The sequence below is a fragment of the Dreissena polymorpha genome, chromosome 12 (assembly GCF_020536995.1).
Source record: "Dreissena polymorpha isolate Duluth1 chromosome 12, UMN_Dpol_1.0, whole genome shotgun sequence".
Lineage (NCBI taxonomy): Eukaryota > Metazoa > Mollusca > Bivalvia > Myida > Dreissenidae > Dreissena > Dreissena polymorpha.
The window spans coordinates 61,492,767-61,512,061 of NC_068366.1; the positions used below are offsets into that span (position 1 = coordinate 61,492,767).

At 36.8% G+C, this 19,295-nt stretch overlaps 1 protein-coding gene across 1 annotated transcript in view; it reads left to right on the forward strand.

Moving 5' to 3' along the window:
• Window positions 1-18,176, forward strand: part of LOC127852659 (uncharacterized) — a 45,445-nt gene extending 27,269 nt beyond the window's left edge. Inside the window, exons 10-21 of the mRNA XM_052386610.1 lie at window positions 700-930; window positions 3,327-3,460; window positions 4,571-4,707; window positions 5,856-5,976; window positions 6,610-6,914; window positions 7,406-7,665; window positions 9,908-10,062; window positions 10,468-10,593; window positions 13,614-13,643; window positions 15,451-15,562; window positions 15,895-15,961; window positions 18,152-18,176. Of these exons, the coding sequence (XP_052242570.1) occupies window positions 700-930; window positions 3,327-3,460; window positions 4,571-4,707; window positions 5,856-5,976; window positions 6,610-6,914; window positions 7,406-7,665; window positions 9,908-10,062; window positions 10,468-10,593; window positions 13,614-13,643; window positions 15,451-15,562; window positions 15,895-15,961; window positions 18,152-18,176 (1,703 nt within the window). The remainder of the gene's footprint in view (window positions 1-699; window positions 931-3,326; window positions 3,461-4,570; window positions 4,708-5,855; window positions 5,977-6,609; window positions 6,915-7,405; window positions 7,666-9,907; window positions 10,063-10,467; window positions 10,594-13,613; window positions 13,644-15,450; window positions 15,563-15,894; window positions 15,962-18,151) is intronic.
• The last annotated feature ends 1,119 nt before the right edge of the window (window positions 18,177-19,295 follow it).

Here is a 19,295-nt window from a genome sequence, read left to right on the forward strand (position 1 = left end):
TGCTACATTAACCTTAATGAGTTTAACCATTAGCATGCTGTGTTGTAGGATTAATAATGCACAAAATACTTTAAACATGCCAACAATTTAGAACTTAAATAAATATTAAAGTATATGAGATATGTATAGTTATTATTACAGTTGAGATATGTATCATTCCTTCTACAGTTGAGATATGTATCATTCCTACTTAAAATAAGATATGTGCCTTGTTCTGGAAAAACTTGGCCTAATGCATGTGCCTTAACCCTTTCAGTGCGGGATCCGAATTTTGAAGGCCTTTGCAAACAGTTTGGATCCAGATGAGGCGCCACAAAACGTGGTGTCTCATCAGGATCCAAACTGTTTGTTATTCTGATAGTATTTTTTGAAAAAAATCGAAGAAAATGCTAATTTTAGAAATTCAGCAGATGACATTTTAGCAGACGACAAATTTCCCAGCATGCAAAGGGTTAAGTGTTGTCCTATATAAGCCTGTGCAGTCTGCAGAGGCTAATCAGAGACTACACTTTCTGGTTGTAAGGAATTGTTTGTTTAAAGGAAATTGTGTTCTAAACAAAAATCCAGTTTAGGCAGAAAGTGTCATGCCTAAATAGCCTGTGTATACTGCACAGGCTAATCTGGTACAACACTTAAAATGCACATGGATTAAGCATAGTTTTCCAAGAAAGAGGCTCATATGTATCATTCCTACTGCAGTTGAGTTTGAGGATGAGGACCCAGACCTGGCTGCAGTGCATGTGAAGATGACCTCCCCTGACCGCTCTCTTCGCGTTATAGCCGAGGATGAGGAGATATTGGAGGAGGGTGAGGAGGAGGGGGGAGAGTCGAGGACTGCCCGCCTCGATAACGTACTCGAGCGGGGAGATGATAGTCACGATGTTACCACTAATCAGCAGGGACTCACAGAGACTGAACTGGCTACACTCAGTGAGTAGCGTTTTTTGTAAACTAGGATTTAAGACGCACTCTGGGGAAAAGGGGCTTAATGTATGTGCGTTAAGTGTCGTCCCATATTAGCCTGTGTGGGATGACACTTTCCGCTTTGATGGAATTAGTCATTGAAAGAAAATATCTATAAAGGAAAATCAAGTCCAGGCGGAAATTGTTGTTCCTGATGAGCCTGTGCAAACTAAACAGGCTTATCTGGGACAACACTTTGCGCTCTTGCATTAAGCCTGGTTTTCCAAGAACAGGGCTCTTTTTTGTTTCACAGACAGACAGATAGACAGACAGACAGACAGATTGACAGACAGTTTATTATCCCCGCCAATTTTTTTTTCGGAGGGGATATAGTAATAGTCTCTGTCCGTCTGTGCGTCCATCCGAAACTTTGTCCAGAGCATAACTCCAAATCTATTCAATGGATTTACTTTAAACTTAGAATATAAACATATGGCAACTAGAAGAAGTGCAGTCACCAAGAACCATAACTCTATCTACCTTAGTTTTTGAATTATCTCCCTTTATATAATTTCAAACTAAATTCTTGTCCGGAGCATAACTCTAAATCCACTGAAGGGATTTACTTGAAACTTGAAATATAAATAGATGGCAAGTAGGTGTAGTGCAGTGACTAAGAACCATAACTCTATCTACCTTAGTTTTTTATTTATCTTTTTATTTAATTTCAAAGTAAATTTTTGTCCGGTGCATAACTCTAAATCTACTGAAGGGATTACTTAAAACTTTAAATATAAACAGATGGCAAGTAGGAGAAGTGCAGTGACTAAGAACCATAACTCTATCTACCTTAGTTTTTGAATAATCTCCCTTTATTTCATTTCAAAGTAAATTTTTGTCCGGAGCATAACTCTAAATCTACTTAAGGGATTAACTTATAACTTGAAATATAAAAAGATGGCAAGTAGGAGAAGTGCAGTGACTAAGAACCATAACTCTATCAACTTTAGTTCTTGAATTATCTCCCTTTATTCAATTTAAAAAAAAAATGTCCGGAGCATAACTCTAAATCTACTGAAGGGATTTACTTAAAACTAGAAATAAAAACAGATGGCAACTAGGAGAAGTGCAGTGAACATGAACCATAACTCTTTCGGCCTTAGTTTTTGATTACAGGTGCCATGTTTTACAAATCTTATTCTTCTCTCTAAAACAAATGTTGTCATACAAGCAAACATATATCGGCAGGGATTTGGCACTACTGTGACAAGCTCTTGTTTAGACTTATACAAATGAACATTGTCTTCATTCTTAAATACACACAGTATTCTCTGTCACGTTACTAGCCATAACGACATTACATTAAATAACAAATAATAGTCATTTAAGAATACAAAAAAAATGCAATTGATGGTAAGAACAGTTAGGTTCTATCAAGGCGGTACTGAAGTTTATTGAACAGTTTTATTAAGAATTGCATTTCTTTTAACAAAAGCTTCTTTGATAAATTTAAACACATAATAAATTATTGATATTTCACATTAAACTAGTAACTTGTGGAATAAATTTACAGATGGGTTGGTTTAAAATGTACGGCTAATATAGTTTTATCTTAACTCAGTGTAACAGCTGCATATGCAAAATGGTATTCATCTTCGAAATAGAGTTCATCTCGTGAAATGTTATTCTGAGTTTATCTGCCAGATTGGATTTGTATGCAGAGACTCTTAATCTTACAAAAAAATAAGGGCAGTCGTCTAGAAAGTTAATCAAAATATTCTTCATATTCAAAACAAGTTTTGAAAACTTTATAAATATATAATACAGAATAATAATTCATATTACCATACCATTCTTAGTTTAAGTTGTCTGCAATACACACAAAGCTACTTATTGAACATATAAGGTCAAGATTTATTATTAAAACATTGTACGTCAAGTGGCCTTTGTCCCTTGCACAAAGGCAATTTATATTAAAGTGGAGTTACTCTGCTTATATTTCTTAATTGACCAGATTTTAAGCATTAAACATAGATTTCTCAAGGAAATGATTATAGGGTGGTGGTGCGGTGGTCAATTCCTGACCAGGGCTCTGGATATTTCAGAAATGCTTCAAGTGTTTCCCACCCAACTAGAGATGTCCTGGTATGAAACCCAGGTAATTCTCGCGTGTATCGGTGCTATACACTGAGCACGTAAAAGAACCAAGGGATCTATTCGCAAAGAGCTACCTAGGGTATCTCGCCCGGAATCCTTGTATCTCAAAACTGTCTCTTCTGTATGCTGTCTCTTCAGCAAAAACTAAAAAGGACCTGATTGGAAATAAGTGCTTGCACTTTCATGGGTTATCTTTGACGGCAATGTCAATATATATAGTTGATATTTATGACAGTGTTTAATAATTTATCTCTTTGTGTTATCAGGACACTACTACCCTGAGGATGAGGAGGATGAGGGTCCTGCCATAGCAACCATCATCGGGGAGCACCTGACCAACATGACCATGGCCATGAGTGAGAACGTAACAACCAAAACCATGCTTGATGTTGAGTCAAAGGCAAGTAGTTAGAATGTAACAACCAAAACCATGCTTGATGGCGAATCAAAGGCAAGTAGCTAGAATGTAACCACCAAAACCATGCTTAATGTTGAGTCAAAGGCAAGTTGTTAGAATGTAACCACCAAAACCATGCTTGATGTCAAGTCAAAGGCAAGTAGCTAGAATGTAACAACCAAAACCATGCTTGATGTGTAGTCGAAGGCAAAGACCTAGAATGTAACAACCTAAACGATGCTTGATGTCAAGTCAAATGCAAGTAGCTAGAATGTAACAACCTAAACGATGCTTGATGTCGAGTCAAAGGCAAGTAGATAGAATGTAACAACCAAAACGATGCTTGATGTCGAGTCAAAGGCAAGTACCTAGAATGTAACAACCTAAACGATGCTTGATGTGTAGTCGAAGGCAAGTAGATAGAATGTAACAACCAAAACCATGCTTGATGTCGAGTCAAAGGCAAGTAGATAGAATGTAACCACCAAAACCATGCTTGATGGCGAATCAAAGGCAAGTAGCTAGAATGTAACAACCTAAACCATGCTTGATGTGTAGTCAAAGGCAAATAGCTAGAATGTAACAACCAAAACCATGCTTGATGTTGAGTCAAAGGCAAGTAGCTAGAATGTATCAACCAAAACCATGCTTGATGTGTAGTCGAAGGCAAAGAGCTAGAATGTAACAACCAAAACCATGCTTGATGTGTAGTTAAAGGCAAATAGCTAGAATTTAACAACCAAAACCATGCTGGATGTCGAGTCAAAGGCAAGTTGTTAGAATGTAACCACCAAAACCATGCTTGATGTGTAGTCAAAGGCAAATAGCTAGAATGTAACAACCAAAACGATGCATGATGTTGAGTCAAAGGCAAGTAGCTAGAATGTAACAACCAAAACCATGCTGGATGTCGAGTCAAATGCAAGCAGCTGATCAATACATCTGACACAATCACATCGGTAAAAAAATGACTGAGCAAAATTCCTTTTCTTTTTTAAAGAAAATCAATAATCCTGAAATTTACTTGTCCATAAAAAGTCATGATTTGAAATATCGCAAAATGTCATGCCAACAAATATGAATGATTTTACAGTATTTCTCCACATGCTTCAGGATAAGGACCGCTTTGATGACCACTATTCAGGCTTCCAGAAGATTGTAGGAGACCTGGAGAGGTTCCTTGCCTCCTACCTTCACGTTATCTTCTGTCGTAAGATGAAAACCCAGCAAGGTCTGGACATCGTCACTAGGTAGTGTATGACTTTTCATGTTTTAACATATAATCTGTAAAATGCGATAATGGGTATTATGCCCTATGCAGCCAGCAAATGCACAGTCTGGTCAGGAGCTACCATGTCTGCTATAAAGTCACCCAAGGTTTCGTGGTCTCTAAAGTGAATCTAATGACTACACATAAGAGTATACTGACCCAGATGCATATCAGGAGCATAATTGTTTGGATACGGCGTGATGTCCATTTTCACAGCTTACATTTTATTTAAGCTTGTTTGTATTAAAAGCTCTATGGAGCTGTATGGAGTGACAATATTAAATATGCCTGTCCTTAAATGAAGAATATATAAAAAATTATGAATGAACAATTTATAAATACCATAGACATATGTTAGGTATAGTAATTTTCTCACCCCAAAGAATGTGATGAAAATCCAGGTAAAAGACTTATATCAAACATTTCTTTGCAATGGGGCTAAATATTTAATATACCAAGAAACATGCCTATGACTTTTTCTTATAAAGTACAATCATGCTATAATGCAAATATAAAAAATATATCTCAAAAGGATGTTTACATTTGAAAATCTGTGCTCATCAAGAATGATTTGTGATGTATAATTAAATCAGAGCCCAAACTTTTTTGGAAGACCTGGGTTACTTTTTTTAAGGCCCACATGGGTGTATAAAAAATTAAAACTTGACTGTGATAAAGTACTGTACAGCATCATGGTTTATATGAAAAACTATGCAGGGATTGATATACTATTATTGGATTTTAAAATGGGAAAATGAATTATCAAACGATGTGAGACATGCTTTTGGAAAATGGGGCTAAATGCTTGTTTGTAAAATGTGTCCTTCCAGATTAGCCTGTGAAGTCTGCACAGGCTTATCAGTGACAACACTTTCCGCTTTTATGGAATTTTTTGTTTGAAGGAAGTCTCTTCTAACAAAAATCCAGGCAATGCGGAAAGTGTTGTCACTGATTAGCCTGTGTTGACTTCATAGGCTAATCTGGGATGACACTTTACGCACATGCATTAAGCCCAGTTTTCCCAGATTAAGGCTCATATGGTATCAAACATGTCTTATTGTGAATAAACAGTAGGAAACATGTGAACATGTCCAATCAGGTTTCTGACCCTGTTTTCTCTTCCCCCAGACTGCAGTCGGTGCAGAACCGTCCCGGTATACGAGCAACCCTGGCGGAGAAGTTTGTGGAGATATTCAACTGGTACGAGGCTGATCTAGAGGAAGTGCAGAAAATCTACGAGACCCACAAGGTAACACTGATATCCCTTTGCTCTTGGAAAACAGAGTTTAATGTATGTTTGTAAAGTGCCATCCCAGATTAGCCTTAGTGGTCCTTAGGGACGACACATTTTCCGCTTTTATTGTGTTTTTTTTTTTATAAATAAGTCTCCTTGTGGCAAAAAATTAGGTTTTGGCAGAAAGCGTTATCCCTGATAAGCTGTGCGGACTGCACAGGCTAATCTGGGAAGACACTTTATGCACATGCATTAAACCCGTTTTTCAATAGTGATGCTGAACTGTTTTTGAATGATTGTTCATTTTAATATTGTTGTTAACAATACTGCACATGTTAGCTGGTAATCCCGTTAACGAGAAATGCAGTTTGAAACTGTATGAGATAAAATTTCAGAAAAATTTGCACATTATTGACATATATGGGAATATCTTTTCTGATAATTTGAGCTGCCATCTGCAAAAACTGGGCTCAATGCATGTGCATAAAATGTTATCCCAAATTAGCCTGTGCAGTCAGTACAAACTAATCAGGGACAAAACTTTGCACTTTTCTGGAATTTTTTCGTTTAAAGGAAGTGTCTTCAAACAAAAATCCAGTTTAGGTGAAGAAAAGAACAAAGCTAATTATGTCTTTAATATTGTCAAAGGAAAACCCACAGTTGGTACGCAATGCCCCTCCAGTGGCAGGAGCCATTCACTGGTCACGACAGCTTCTCAAGCGTATTGAGGACCCAATGAAAGTCTTCCGGGACAACAAGGCAATCACCCAGCTGGGGGATTTTGGGAGGATCGTTAAGATCTACAATCGCCTGGCGACTGCACTTGTGACCTTCGAGAGCCTCTGGTTTACACAGTGGAAGGCCAGAATTGATAACGCGCGAAATGGACTGCGGGCTACACTTTTTGTGCATCATCCAATCACCAATGAGATTGTAGTGAATGCTGATGAAAGGTGAGTGAAGTTGATTGAATTAATATTAAAAACTCAGAAAATATTTATTAACAAAAAAAAGCTTTACAGGAATATTCTTGCACCCGTCATTTCAGTCTGAGAGTGAAATTCATAGAAGATTCTTTTATTATAATGGTTAATACAGAAGCATGGATATTGACATTTCAGTTTAGGTTTTTAGGAGAAGATAATGTTATTCCTGTCATTTCTGGGTAGCTTGTATTGTTGTTTAGTCTTCATTAGCATCTTTTTTATGCACAATAACTAATTCCAACATACTCGTTCTAATTTAACTCATTTGATTCAAGATCATTTTATTTTCTACAGTCCACTGAAAACTCAATTTTTGAGTCTTGTTGTTTTTAAAAGTGTTTTTATCTACAACGACAAACAATTATAGCTGTTTCAGCAATCTTCTTAACACATTTGTTATAAGATCAGTTTATTCTATGACACCATTTGCTGTTCAACAAGGCACATTCACTTTGCAGGGTCCTAGAGCTGATCCACGAGGCCAAATGGCTGACGCGCCTCGGAATCCAGATCCCTGAATCCGCAGCAGCCATCATGGCGCAGGAATCGCGGTTCAAGAGCTACAAGAGTCACCTGGAGCTGGTACTGAACGAGTACCGCAGTGTGTGCGAGGCTATCCCTGACCCGCTCCGTAACCTGTTCACACCGCACACAGAGTTTGTCAATCAGCAGCTGCAGCCGGGATTGAACACCCTGGCCTGGAACAGCATGAACATTGGTGAGTAGGAGGATGAACATTTGTGAAGATGTATATTGGTGAGGGGGGGGGGGGTGAACATTGGTGAGGGTGAATATTGGTGAGGGTGAACATTGGTGAGGGTGGGGAATGGGTGAAGGGAGGGGGGTGAATTGGTGAGGGGGAGAAATTGGTATGAAGGAGGGGGACATGAATTAGGGTTAGGGAGACATTGGTGAGGGGAAGGTGGACATTGGTAAGGGGGGAGGTGGACATTGGTGAGGGGTGAACATTGGTGAGGGGGAGGATGAATTTTGGTGAGGGGGAGGGGAATATTGTTAGGGGAAGGGAAACATTAGCAAGGTTGAGGGGTGGTACATTGGTAATAGGGTTGGATGAACATTGGTATGGGGCAGGGGGACATTGGTGAGGGGACGGGGTGAACATGGGTGAGTGGGAGGGGGACATTGGTGAGGAGGAGGGAGAACATTGGTTAGGAGAAGGGTGAACATTGGTGAGTGGGAGGGGGCATTGGTGAGTAGGGCACATTGATGAAGGGGAGGGGGGAACATTGGTGAGGGGAGGGGGGCATTGGTGAGGGGAGGGGGGGAATTGGTTTTGGGGAAGGAGAACATTGGTATTGGGGAGGGGGTGGGGGCATTGGTTAGAGAGAAGAAGAAAATTGGTGTTGTGGAGGGGAGACATTGGTTAGGCAGGAGGGGAGCAATTGGGGAAACTCAGTGTGGGGGAGGGTGAACATTGGTGAGGGGGTATATTGTTGAGGGGGAGAATATTGGTGGGTGGAACATTGGTGGGGAAGTTTGGACATACTAGGTGATGGGGAGGGAATCATAGGTAATGGGGAGGAGAAACATTGATGAAGGGGAGTGGACATTGGTGAGCAGAGAAACACTGTTAGATATGTTTGAGCTTTAGGCGCCAACAATTAAAAAGCACATGGCTTGATAATAACAGACTGAGAGTTGTATTAGGAATTTAGATTATTAATCATTCTGTGTTTAAGCTTGTTTGATGGAATGATTATAAATTCTCAGTTACAATTTTTAAAATGAATTAACCTAGACTGTTATGGAAATTTGTGTTCTTAGTCAAAGGATCATACTATTAACAGTTTGTCTTTTACTTAAAACATCTTTTTTGTATCAAAAATAATAGACAACAGACAGTGGTGTTTTTTATCCATATTTTTTGCAATGGAAGTGTAGTAATAAAACTAACTATATTAGCTTAATATTTTAATTGATAATGAAATTATAATGCTTCAAGTTGAATATATTTTCAGTAATTTGAAATTACCCATGAATGTAAGTTTGCAACATGATTTTATGTGTCTTAATTTTGTGCTTGAAAACAAACCACCATCTGTCACTGCATGGATGTTGTCAGTTATCCACATACATTGTCAAGTTGTATTGTGACTGATTGTTGTTAAACCAGCATTGAAATGTCCATTCGAAGGACATACAATATTATCAAGTCAAAAACAAAGTAATGATCACTGATCACATAACACACTATGTATTATAAAGATAAGTACATGCAAACATACAGTAATGAATACTGATTCACTTTCCAGTCATTTTCATGTTTTTTCCCACTAACATTTCTAAAAAAAGTATGGTTGGTAGGTGATCCAAACATGTGCTTATATGAGCCTCTTTCTGCAATAAAATTAAAATCATGTATGTGCGCAAAGTGTTGTCCTAGATTAGCCTGTGCAGTCTGCACAGGCTTATCATGGACCATGCTTTCCGCCTTTACTTAATTTTGCTGAGAAAGGAATAACTTTAATTAAAATATACAATAAAACAGGGCTCAACATTAACGGTTGTCCTATTGCCCCTGGCAAGTAAAAGTTGGGTCCGGGCAAGTTATTTTATAGTTGTCCGCCCAGGCAAGTGCAAAAAAGAACAAAGAGCATGTAATTTAGACTTTCATTAGACTTTGATTGCAGTAATCATTTTGTTAAATGTTCCAAAATAAAAAAGGTTTTGGGGTGTATCATTGTAATCTTTATTAAAAAAATATGAGGTTTACAGTTAATGTGATATTTCATGTTTGGGCAAGCGGCTTTAAGTTCAGGGCAAGTAGATTTTCTAAGTACTTGCCCGGCAGGACAAGTTGGTTTTTCGGTTTATGTTGAGCCCTGTAAAAGCAGAGAGTATTGTCCCTGATTAGCCTCAATGCACAGTCTATTCTTGGACAACGTTTTATTTACCTGCAATAAGCCTAGTTTTCATGCAACTTATATGTTTGTTTTCAGACGCGTTTTTACACCAGATCCACTCTGCGACATCTCGTCTGAAGACGATGCAGAAGCAGGTGAATGACGTGATGGAGAACAAGGTGTTCAAGACGCTTGACAACATCAGCAACTTCTACCTGTTTGACCAGGAACTTGCCTTCTCCAGGTCATGGGTGCGTGCAAATATTTTGTCTTGTATTATTTGCAACAGCTTGTTGGATTTACGGGGGTCTAGGAGGTCACTTGTAGAATTTTTAGTCTGAAAGAGCCCACCTTGTCCCCAGTAGGTTAAGGAAACACCTTCAAAATAAAGCACTTCTATTTCTGCCCCATGTGCATCTTTCACCTCGTATCACTATATCTTGTACTTTTTCAGTCACCAGTGTTCATACAACAAACCTTTGTTTTACATTCTTTTTTACAAATTATTTGTTGTACTATTTCTTATTCTATCTAGTACATGCAACATTCAACTATTTCATTTACTATTTCACATACTATTTCTTCTACTATTTAACATACTTCTTCACACATTATTTCTCATACTATTTCACACTCTTTTTCTCATATCACTTCAGCCCCCAGAGTATTTCCGTGAGGAGATGTTACGTACAGCTGGAGACAGGTCGGCCATGTTGCAGGAGTATGTGGAGGTCGTGATGGAGGGACTACAAACAGTGGCCAACATTCTGGCTGTGAAAAAGGTATGCACTGGGCTCTGAGAAAATAGGGCTTTATGCATGTGCAAAAAGTGTAGCCCCATATTAGCCTGTGAAGTTGCAAACAGTCTAATCAGGGACAACACTTTCCGTCCAATCTAGATTTTTGTTTAGAACAAACTTTTTATAACGAGAAATTCCATAAAAGTGGAAAGTTTTGTCCCAGATTATCCTGTGCAGACTGCACAGGCTATTCTGGGCTGACACTTTGCGCACATGCATTAAGCCGTGTTCCTTTAGCAAGGTTTGTTTGCGCTTGCTTCTAAGCTGTGGTAAAAGGCTGCCTGTGAGCCATGTATGGGGACATTTTGAATATGGCTCTCTCAAATTCTTAAATTTGCATATTTGGGCTTGTTTCATTTCCTTGATGTTAAATGATAAAATAAGAAATCAGGCTAGGGTGACCTAACCCCTTGGCTTTGTTGGAAATGTCTGATTTCATGCAAATTTCTAATTGCGTCAGTTGTCATATTTTAATTGTTTGTTAAACTTGTTACAGATCAAATTGCCTACCAGTATCTAAAGATACTAATTTGTATCCTTAGTCAGAATCATTTTTTTTTAACATTTTCTTGTGGTTTAGCTTAATGTAATATAAAAATGTCTGATTATGTGTGTTACGTGATGGTAAGATTTTTTTTGCAAGTGCCAATTGCTCCTGTGGCTTCATAGGGGTGTGTCAGTCTGGGTAAACAAAGACCTGTCACTCTGAAGCAGAATGGTAATCTATACCAAGTGTCTTCATCAAATGATTGCTATTAGTTATATGTATCAATTTATTTATTTAAAAGTTACTTGCAGTTGTATTTCAACCATGAACCTGTATGCCTTTCTAGGCTTATTCTCTTGTGGGCATGTCCATGTCAAATCTTTCATCCACGGCTTTCCACTCCAAGAAGAAAGCTGGCTCAATGGAGACCTTGAAAAAATCAATTACGGTTAGCACTGAAAAAGACATACCCAGCATGCTGTGTCACAATTACCTCCCTTTTTTGGTAACAGAAAAAGACATATCCCTGCATGAACTCTAATTTAAACAATGTTAGCATAGAAAAAGAAATGCCATTGCATGCTTTTGTAGTAATTACCTCTCATTTGTTACGGCTAAAAAAAATACATCCAGTTTGCTTTTGTCACAAGTGTTAGTGCTGTAAAAACACAGCTAGCATGCTTTATCATAATTATTTGTGTTGTGTTCACCCTGTTGTGCACTGACCTTTACTGCTAATATTGTTAGAGGTCACTAGGAAAACCAAGCTTAATAAATGTATGTTTATTATCATCCTCTGCAGTCTGCACAGGCTAATCAGGGAAACTAGATTCTACCTAGACTGGATTTTCCTGTAGAAGGGACTTCCTGTAAACAAAAATTCTATAAAGCTGATAGTGTCATCTCTGATTAGCCTTTGTGGTCTGTACAAGCTTACCTGGGGAGATACTTTATGTAAATGCATCAAGTCTGGTTTTCTCAATGTCTGACTCATATATATTGGTATATATCATGTTAACAATGCATTCCAGACGATAAAGGGCCATTTAGTGGAAGAATATTGTTGCTTCTAAGTGTTTAATTTTAGCTGGCAGGATCAGCAAGCATGAAGTATGGAGAAAGGAACACATTACACTGTAACTCCAATATAACGCGGATAACGTGGTCCAAGCCACGCAACAGCGTTATAAACGGATCCACATTATAAGTTTTGAGCTCATTTATTGCAGGGGGCTATACAAACAGGTATAGTATAGCCTATAATATAGGTCCTGCGTATTGCCATGCTGTGTTGTCATCCGCAAATACATGCATATAAACCGAATCGTATCGATAACAGTATACCTACCGCTTTTCTAATGTGCACTTTTATCCTATAATCCAACAAAGTTACAACATCACTTAAAAAAATAATAATCTTGAAATTTATGACGATAAATATGTTTATTAATTTCATAAAAACAACTATATGCATACGCCATTTTTCAGAAGTTTTAAGAGAACAGTGCATTATGGGGCAGAGCTTTCATTGGACGAGCGAAATTAAATTTGGATTGAATGCAATACGATATATGTACAAAGAAATGTTTATTGCGTCATACGCGTCATGTAAAAACCGTGCTTCCCGGGGACTTTCTGATAACGGGCAAAAATTAAAGTGAATCTCTGTTAACCAGTAAACTGCGTTAACATGTCAATAAATCGTCTGGAATATTTATTTAATTTCTCGTACACGAACTGAAATATTAAATGACTAAATACTAGAATGTTAATGAAATGACAGAAAAACTTGTTTTAAACTGTGCGCAGTATATTTCAAATCCGCTCCTTTAATATAGTCAAACTGCAATCATATCAAAGTAAGAATGCTTTTATCGTTTTGAATAACTTTAATTTTATAATTATCCCGCTTGCACTTAACTGATTGAAATTAGCGCACCGAATCGCTCTGATAGGGAATGCACATAATAAACACTGACACACAAGTTTTTCACACCTTTATTGACATTACACAACATATTAATACCAATTAGCTGTTGGTGTTGTTTAACATCGAAGCGATTACTATCAGTTCAACGGACAGTTGAATAAAGCAAACAAGATGTGATCCCCGCCATCTTTGAAATGGCTGAAAATACTTGAAGTTGCATAACATGGATTTGAATCAGACATGGAAGGTTGGAGAAAGAACGGGATCCAAGACCCACTCGCGTTATATTGGATTCAGGGTTATAATGGAGAGCGTTATATTGGAGTTACAGTGTATCTCCCTTAGTTCCAGAGATAGTTAGCAGAAAGTATAGGGCAATTTATAAAATATTGACCATTTACATATATTTTGATTAAAATAAACAATTTGTGTGTGACATAATGAAATAAATTACATTGTATCATACAGTTGTTAAAAAAAATAAACATTGTTTGTGTGGACTAAAACATCCACAAGTTCTGACACTTACAGTACAGCTAAGAGACAGGGCAGTAGGTTTATTTCTAGCAAATGTTTAACTTTCAGCAACCCCAGTGGGCACATGACAGTTTTATGGTAACTCATCTTCACTGTAGTCACTTTCCTATGCATCATTCTATGGTGGGGTGTTTTGTCATGTTTGCCTCAGTGTGCTTTCTTTGTTACAAAGACATTTGCTGCATTCTTGGTTCTTTATAGTATTGTTCTTTCTTCAATCTTTCTATCGTATTGACTATTTGGAAAAAATAATACATGTACTGAATGTTTTTTAAATGGTTTACTATATTGAAAAATTTGCACTGGTAAGAATTCCTTTTTGTGATTAAAAAAAATCTTGTTTCTATTTGATTGCTGTGATAAAAAAATCCTGTCTTTAAGTTGAATTCTGTTTCTTAATGTGAACTTATGATCGATGCTTTTGGTATAAATGCTTTTCATCTATTGCTTTTTAAGGCTTCCTTCTTTTTCTTGTGCTTTTGTGTATAAGAGTATTTTAAAACAGACAACTACTTGGGTGTCAGTCATTAATGTGTATCCATTTGCTTTGATATTGGAAGAACAACATGGAACACTAGAATATTGCCAATTTAAATGTACGAATTTTTAGGATGCCTTGGTTTTTATGCCCCCGAAAGAGGGCATATAGTGATCGGACCGTCCGTCCGTCTTTTTGTCTGTCTTTCCGTCACACTTTGGATTTAGGTTTCGCATTTAGGTTTCGGAAAATGGTCATAACTTCTATGTCCCTTTACATAGCAACTTGATATTTGGCATGCATGTGTATCTCATGGAGCTGCACATTTTGAGTGGTGAAAGGTCAAGGTCAAGGTCATCCTTCAAGGTCAAAGGTAAAAAAACATGTATCAAAGCCGCGCAGTAGGGGGCATTGTGTTTCTGACAAACACATCTTTTGTTGTCCTTTAATTTAAATCTGTGTTAAATATTGATAAACATACATGCATTTTATCTACTTAACATAACCAATTACAATAATAGACCATCCCTCTTAACCCATGAGCAGAATTGCATGCAAAAAAAAAAATCACTGTCAGGGTGGAAAATTACTTTAAATTAGGTAGTATCTCACTTAAAAAAAAATTGTTTAGTTATTGGTGTTTCTTGCGCTTGCAACCTTTGTCATTTGCACCATACGTTTGTGTTTTTTCCTCCTCAGATATGATTTCTTCTTGAAGTTACTTTAACAAATCATCAACCCTATTCAAATATTGACATATGCCCAAAATATTGAAACCTTGCATCACTATTACTTCAAACATTGTGAAACAATTTTCCATTTATTTCAAAGTTTATTTGGTCAGTCTTTATCTTTTGCTTCTTAATTTAACTAAAAATTTGTGATAAATTATTGAACTATACATCTTTATTATACTGTTCATTTATTAAACTTTTCTTTATTATAAATATTAACATATTTTCATATTTGATATCTCTATTGACTTTTGCTACCGTTACACTTCAGTCAATGACTATCAAAATTTGCTTTGTGGTTTATGTTTGTTATAAAGAATGATTTTTAATTTTGTTATGTGCATTTATCAAGTATTAAAAAACACAATTTAATTGTATTGTTAATTCTGGTAATGCCTAGGTAGCAACAAAAATAAACCTCATAAAAATAGTATTACCCTGGTTAATACACATGAAATATAGCATTTTGATAAGGGTAATTTTTTTATAAACATAATATGTTTTTGCTAAAGTTTTGTGATCGTAATTATATTACATGTTGTTGTAGTTTCTGTTTGAATTGTATAATAAACTAGAATCTAGCTGTTGTGTTATACATGTTACTATACAACCTAGAGTCTTACCTAGACCAAGGAAACCACTTCCTTCTAAGAACCTTTCTGTGCTTCCTCAGCCCGACCCCCACGGCAAGGGTAAGCGTGTCAGTGTTATTGTGGACCCAGAGGAGGTGGAACGAGAGAAACAGAAGGTGCAGCAGGAGGAACAGCTTGTCCTTGACCTAGTCGGTATGTTATCCAGTGGCTTTATTTGTCCTTGACCTATATGGTGGGTTACCCAGTGTTTTATATTGATCTTGACTTAGTGGTATGTTATCCAGTCGTTTAGATTGCCATTGACCTAGTTGGTATGTTATCCAGTGGTTTAGATTGTCCTTGACAAAGTTGGTATGTAATCCAGTGGTTTAGATTGTACTTGGCCAAGTTGGTATGTTATTTAGTGCTTTAGATTGTCCATGACTTAGTTTGTATGTTATCCAATGGTTTAGATTGTCCTTGACTTAGTCGGTATGTTATCCAGTGGTTTAGATTGTCCATGACTGAGTTTGTATGTTATCCAGAGGTTAAGATTGTACTTGGCCTAGATGGTATGTTATCCAGTGGTAAGATTGTACTCTGGCCTAGTTGGTATGCTATACAGTGGTTTAGATTGTCCTTGACCTAGTTGGTATGCTATCCAGATGTTTAGATCAGGCTGTCAAGCGGTCATACTTTTTCCTACTTTTTCCTACTATTTCCTACTTTTTCATCAGGATCCTACTTTTTCCTATTTTTTTACCAAATCTTCCTACTATTCATACTTTTTTCATTTTCAATGGAGAATTATTTTTTTTCAAGAGTTTATTAGTAAACTTGCAGGACGAATGAATCTATGGCATGACTGTATCCATGTTAATGTGCATTCATCTAGATGAGACTGATGAGACCTGACAACCCATGCTGACTGTCTGCTAGCACCTCTTCAGGAAGCATAAATATTTATTTCTTATGTAACTTTTGAAATTATTAACAAGTTTTTTTTTAAGTAACAATAGTGCCTTGTTTACTTCCTTAGCATTTGTACACTGCAGACTTCACTACCTTACACAGTTCCCAGTGATGCAAGAGCTGAGGGAACCCATGTTTTATTCCAGTTTTATTATTGTTTTCCATTGACAACAATTTGACCAAACCTTATGCCTGTCTACATGATATTGCTGTTGGAATGTAGAGATATAGAGGATACAGTATTGTATGAGTGGTATGTAATATGGAATTTATTATCCACACAGTTATTTGAAAAAGATTTTTTATTGCTAATATGATGCTTTGCCAGAGTTTTCATCATTTACCCTAAATGATAATTGTAATAAATTCTGTATACTGACAACTGATTATGCATGTTCTATTGATATCATAGGGCTTACAGTCATGTTTTAGTTAATTAAAGATAATGCACCGAGGCCTTAAATGCTCCTGATACATTTTTATGCTCCTGGTAGGGTGGCATATAGCAGTTGTACTGTCAGTTCGTTTGTCTGTCTGTCTGTCTGTCTGTGTTTTTGTCCGAAAACTTTAATATGGGCCATAACTTTTGCAATATTGAAGATAGCAACTTGATATTTGGCATGCATGTGTATCTCATGAAGCTGCAATTTTGAGTGGTGAAAGGTCAAGGTCATCCTTCAAGGTCAAAAGTCAAATATATATAGCTTCAAAAAGTCAAAAAATACAATCCAATGGAAGTAAGTAATAAGCTTTAAAGGGAGATAATTTCTAAACCTGCCAAATGATATATTGAAATTTTATTTCAAAGCGGCGCAATAGTGGGCATGTGTTTCTGACAAACACAATTCTTGTCTAATGATGCCATAGCTAGTGAGGTAACTTTAAGGTGTTACAGCGTAGTATTAAAATTATTTTAAACGGCATTATTACACTCCCGCGAAGTCATCAATAATGTAAAAACCATTATTTGAAACTGAAATAAACAATATAGTGCAACTGTTTCATTGCCCAATCAAGATGTCATAAAAGATGTCAGGTGAGATAAGGTCTATCTCCAGTTTGCATAATCTGCTCTGCAATGACCAGTCATTTGAATGTAACTTAAGTCATTATAACTTCACCCCTATTGTCAATTTAAAGGTTGCACGATGTAGCTGTAGCAGAGCTTGACACTGCTTTATATATTAGTATTCATATTGTACAACAAGTTAGTGTATCACTAAATAAATTTGGTCTTCTGCCTAAGGATATAACATGCACAATAATTTTACCATTTGTATATCAATACACAGAAGACCTCTAACCACTTATTTGATGATACACCAAAACGAACAGCATCTAATTATACTTCTTAATCAGGGTAGCTTTGCTTGAAACTTAATTATCATAGATACACTATAAGTGCTAAAATGCCTAGTGGGAAAACAAAGTTTTACCCTTCATGGATGGAGAAGTTGGACAACAGTGGAAAAAACACTTGGATCATGGTGCAAGAGAGATACCGGCAATGAGTTTGCAAAGATATTGTACTGTCTGCATGAAGTCCATCTCGTGTTGTAATTCTGGTGCTTATCAACTGATAGTCAGGAGGCAGATGGACAAAAACACAAGGAAAACATGAAATACATGCATGATAATTCACAAAAGCGTTTGTTTGGAAGTGCTCCAAAGCCAAGCAGCTCTCAGGGTGGTGGGGATAAATCTTTCTGTATGCAAGTACATCCATCACACGAGGAACAGATACAAAAGGCTGAAATCATCTGGGCCCTTAAGGTAGCTTCAAGTGGGTATCCATACAGAACATGTTATGGCACTCTGCTCTGTTTCCAGCTATGTTTCCTGGACCTGTGGCTAAAAAATTAGTATATTGTATTCCTACTTTTGAGGGAAAAGTTCCTACTTTTTCTACTTTTTCCTTCTTTCTTGCAAAAGTAGTTCCTATTTTTTCCTACTTTTGAAAAAAGGTCACTTGACAACCTGTTAGATTGTACTTGTTCTAGTTGTATGTTATACAATGGTTTAGATTGCCCTTGGTCTAGTCGGTATGTTATCCAGTGGATTAGATTGTCATTTACCTAGTTGTGAGTTATATAGGTTTATACTGTCCTTTGCCAAGTTGGTATGCTATCCAGTGGTTTAAATTGTCCATGACTGAGTTGGTATGTTATCCAGTGGTATAGATTCTTCTTGACCTAGTTGGTATGTTATCCAGCGGTTTAGATTGTCCTTGACCTATATGGTGTGTTATCCAGTGTTTTATATGAACTTGGTTTATTTGTTACCAAGTGGTTTAGATTGTTATTGACCCAATTTGTTATTTTTTCAGAGCTTATATTGTTGTTTATCTTTTTCATCTATCCAGTGGTTAAGAGATTGTATTTTACCCAGGTGTTAAGATATACATTGTTTTAGATTTAACTAGACCTAGTTGGTGCATGATCCAATAGTTTTGATTGTCATTGACAGATCTTGATGATTTTGAACAATTTTGAATAATGCTCTCTGAGGGGGATCTAACCCAATACTTCAATTTGTGTACAACCAGTGCAAAGGGCTTTAAATTGTGTTGAAGCAAGTATATGGGGCTTTAAACTGTGTACAGCCATTATAGGGGCTTTAAATTGTTTATAGCCAATAGATGGGATTTAAACTGTGTATAGTCAGTATATTGGGCTTAAATTGTGTACAGGCAGTACTAAAGGTATAACGTTCAAAGATTTTTCTAAACGTTTAAACGAATTAAATAAATAAAACGTTACCGTGTTTAAACTGTATCCTATGTCCATTTAAAAAAAGCATCAGTGCATCGCATTTCCAAAAATGAAAAGTAGTAATTATTTCCGGAAGTTATATACAGTGCATATCCCATTCGCGCAATGACGTCATATTAAAACCAACTGTTCTCATGGTGTCGAACTATTGGGTTACACTTTATCTACATACAGGCTGTAATATTTGTAAAAAGATGAATTAA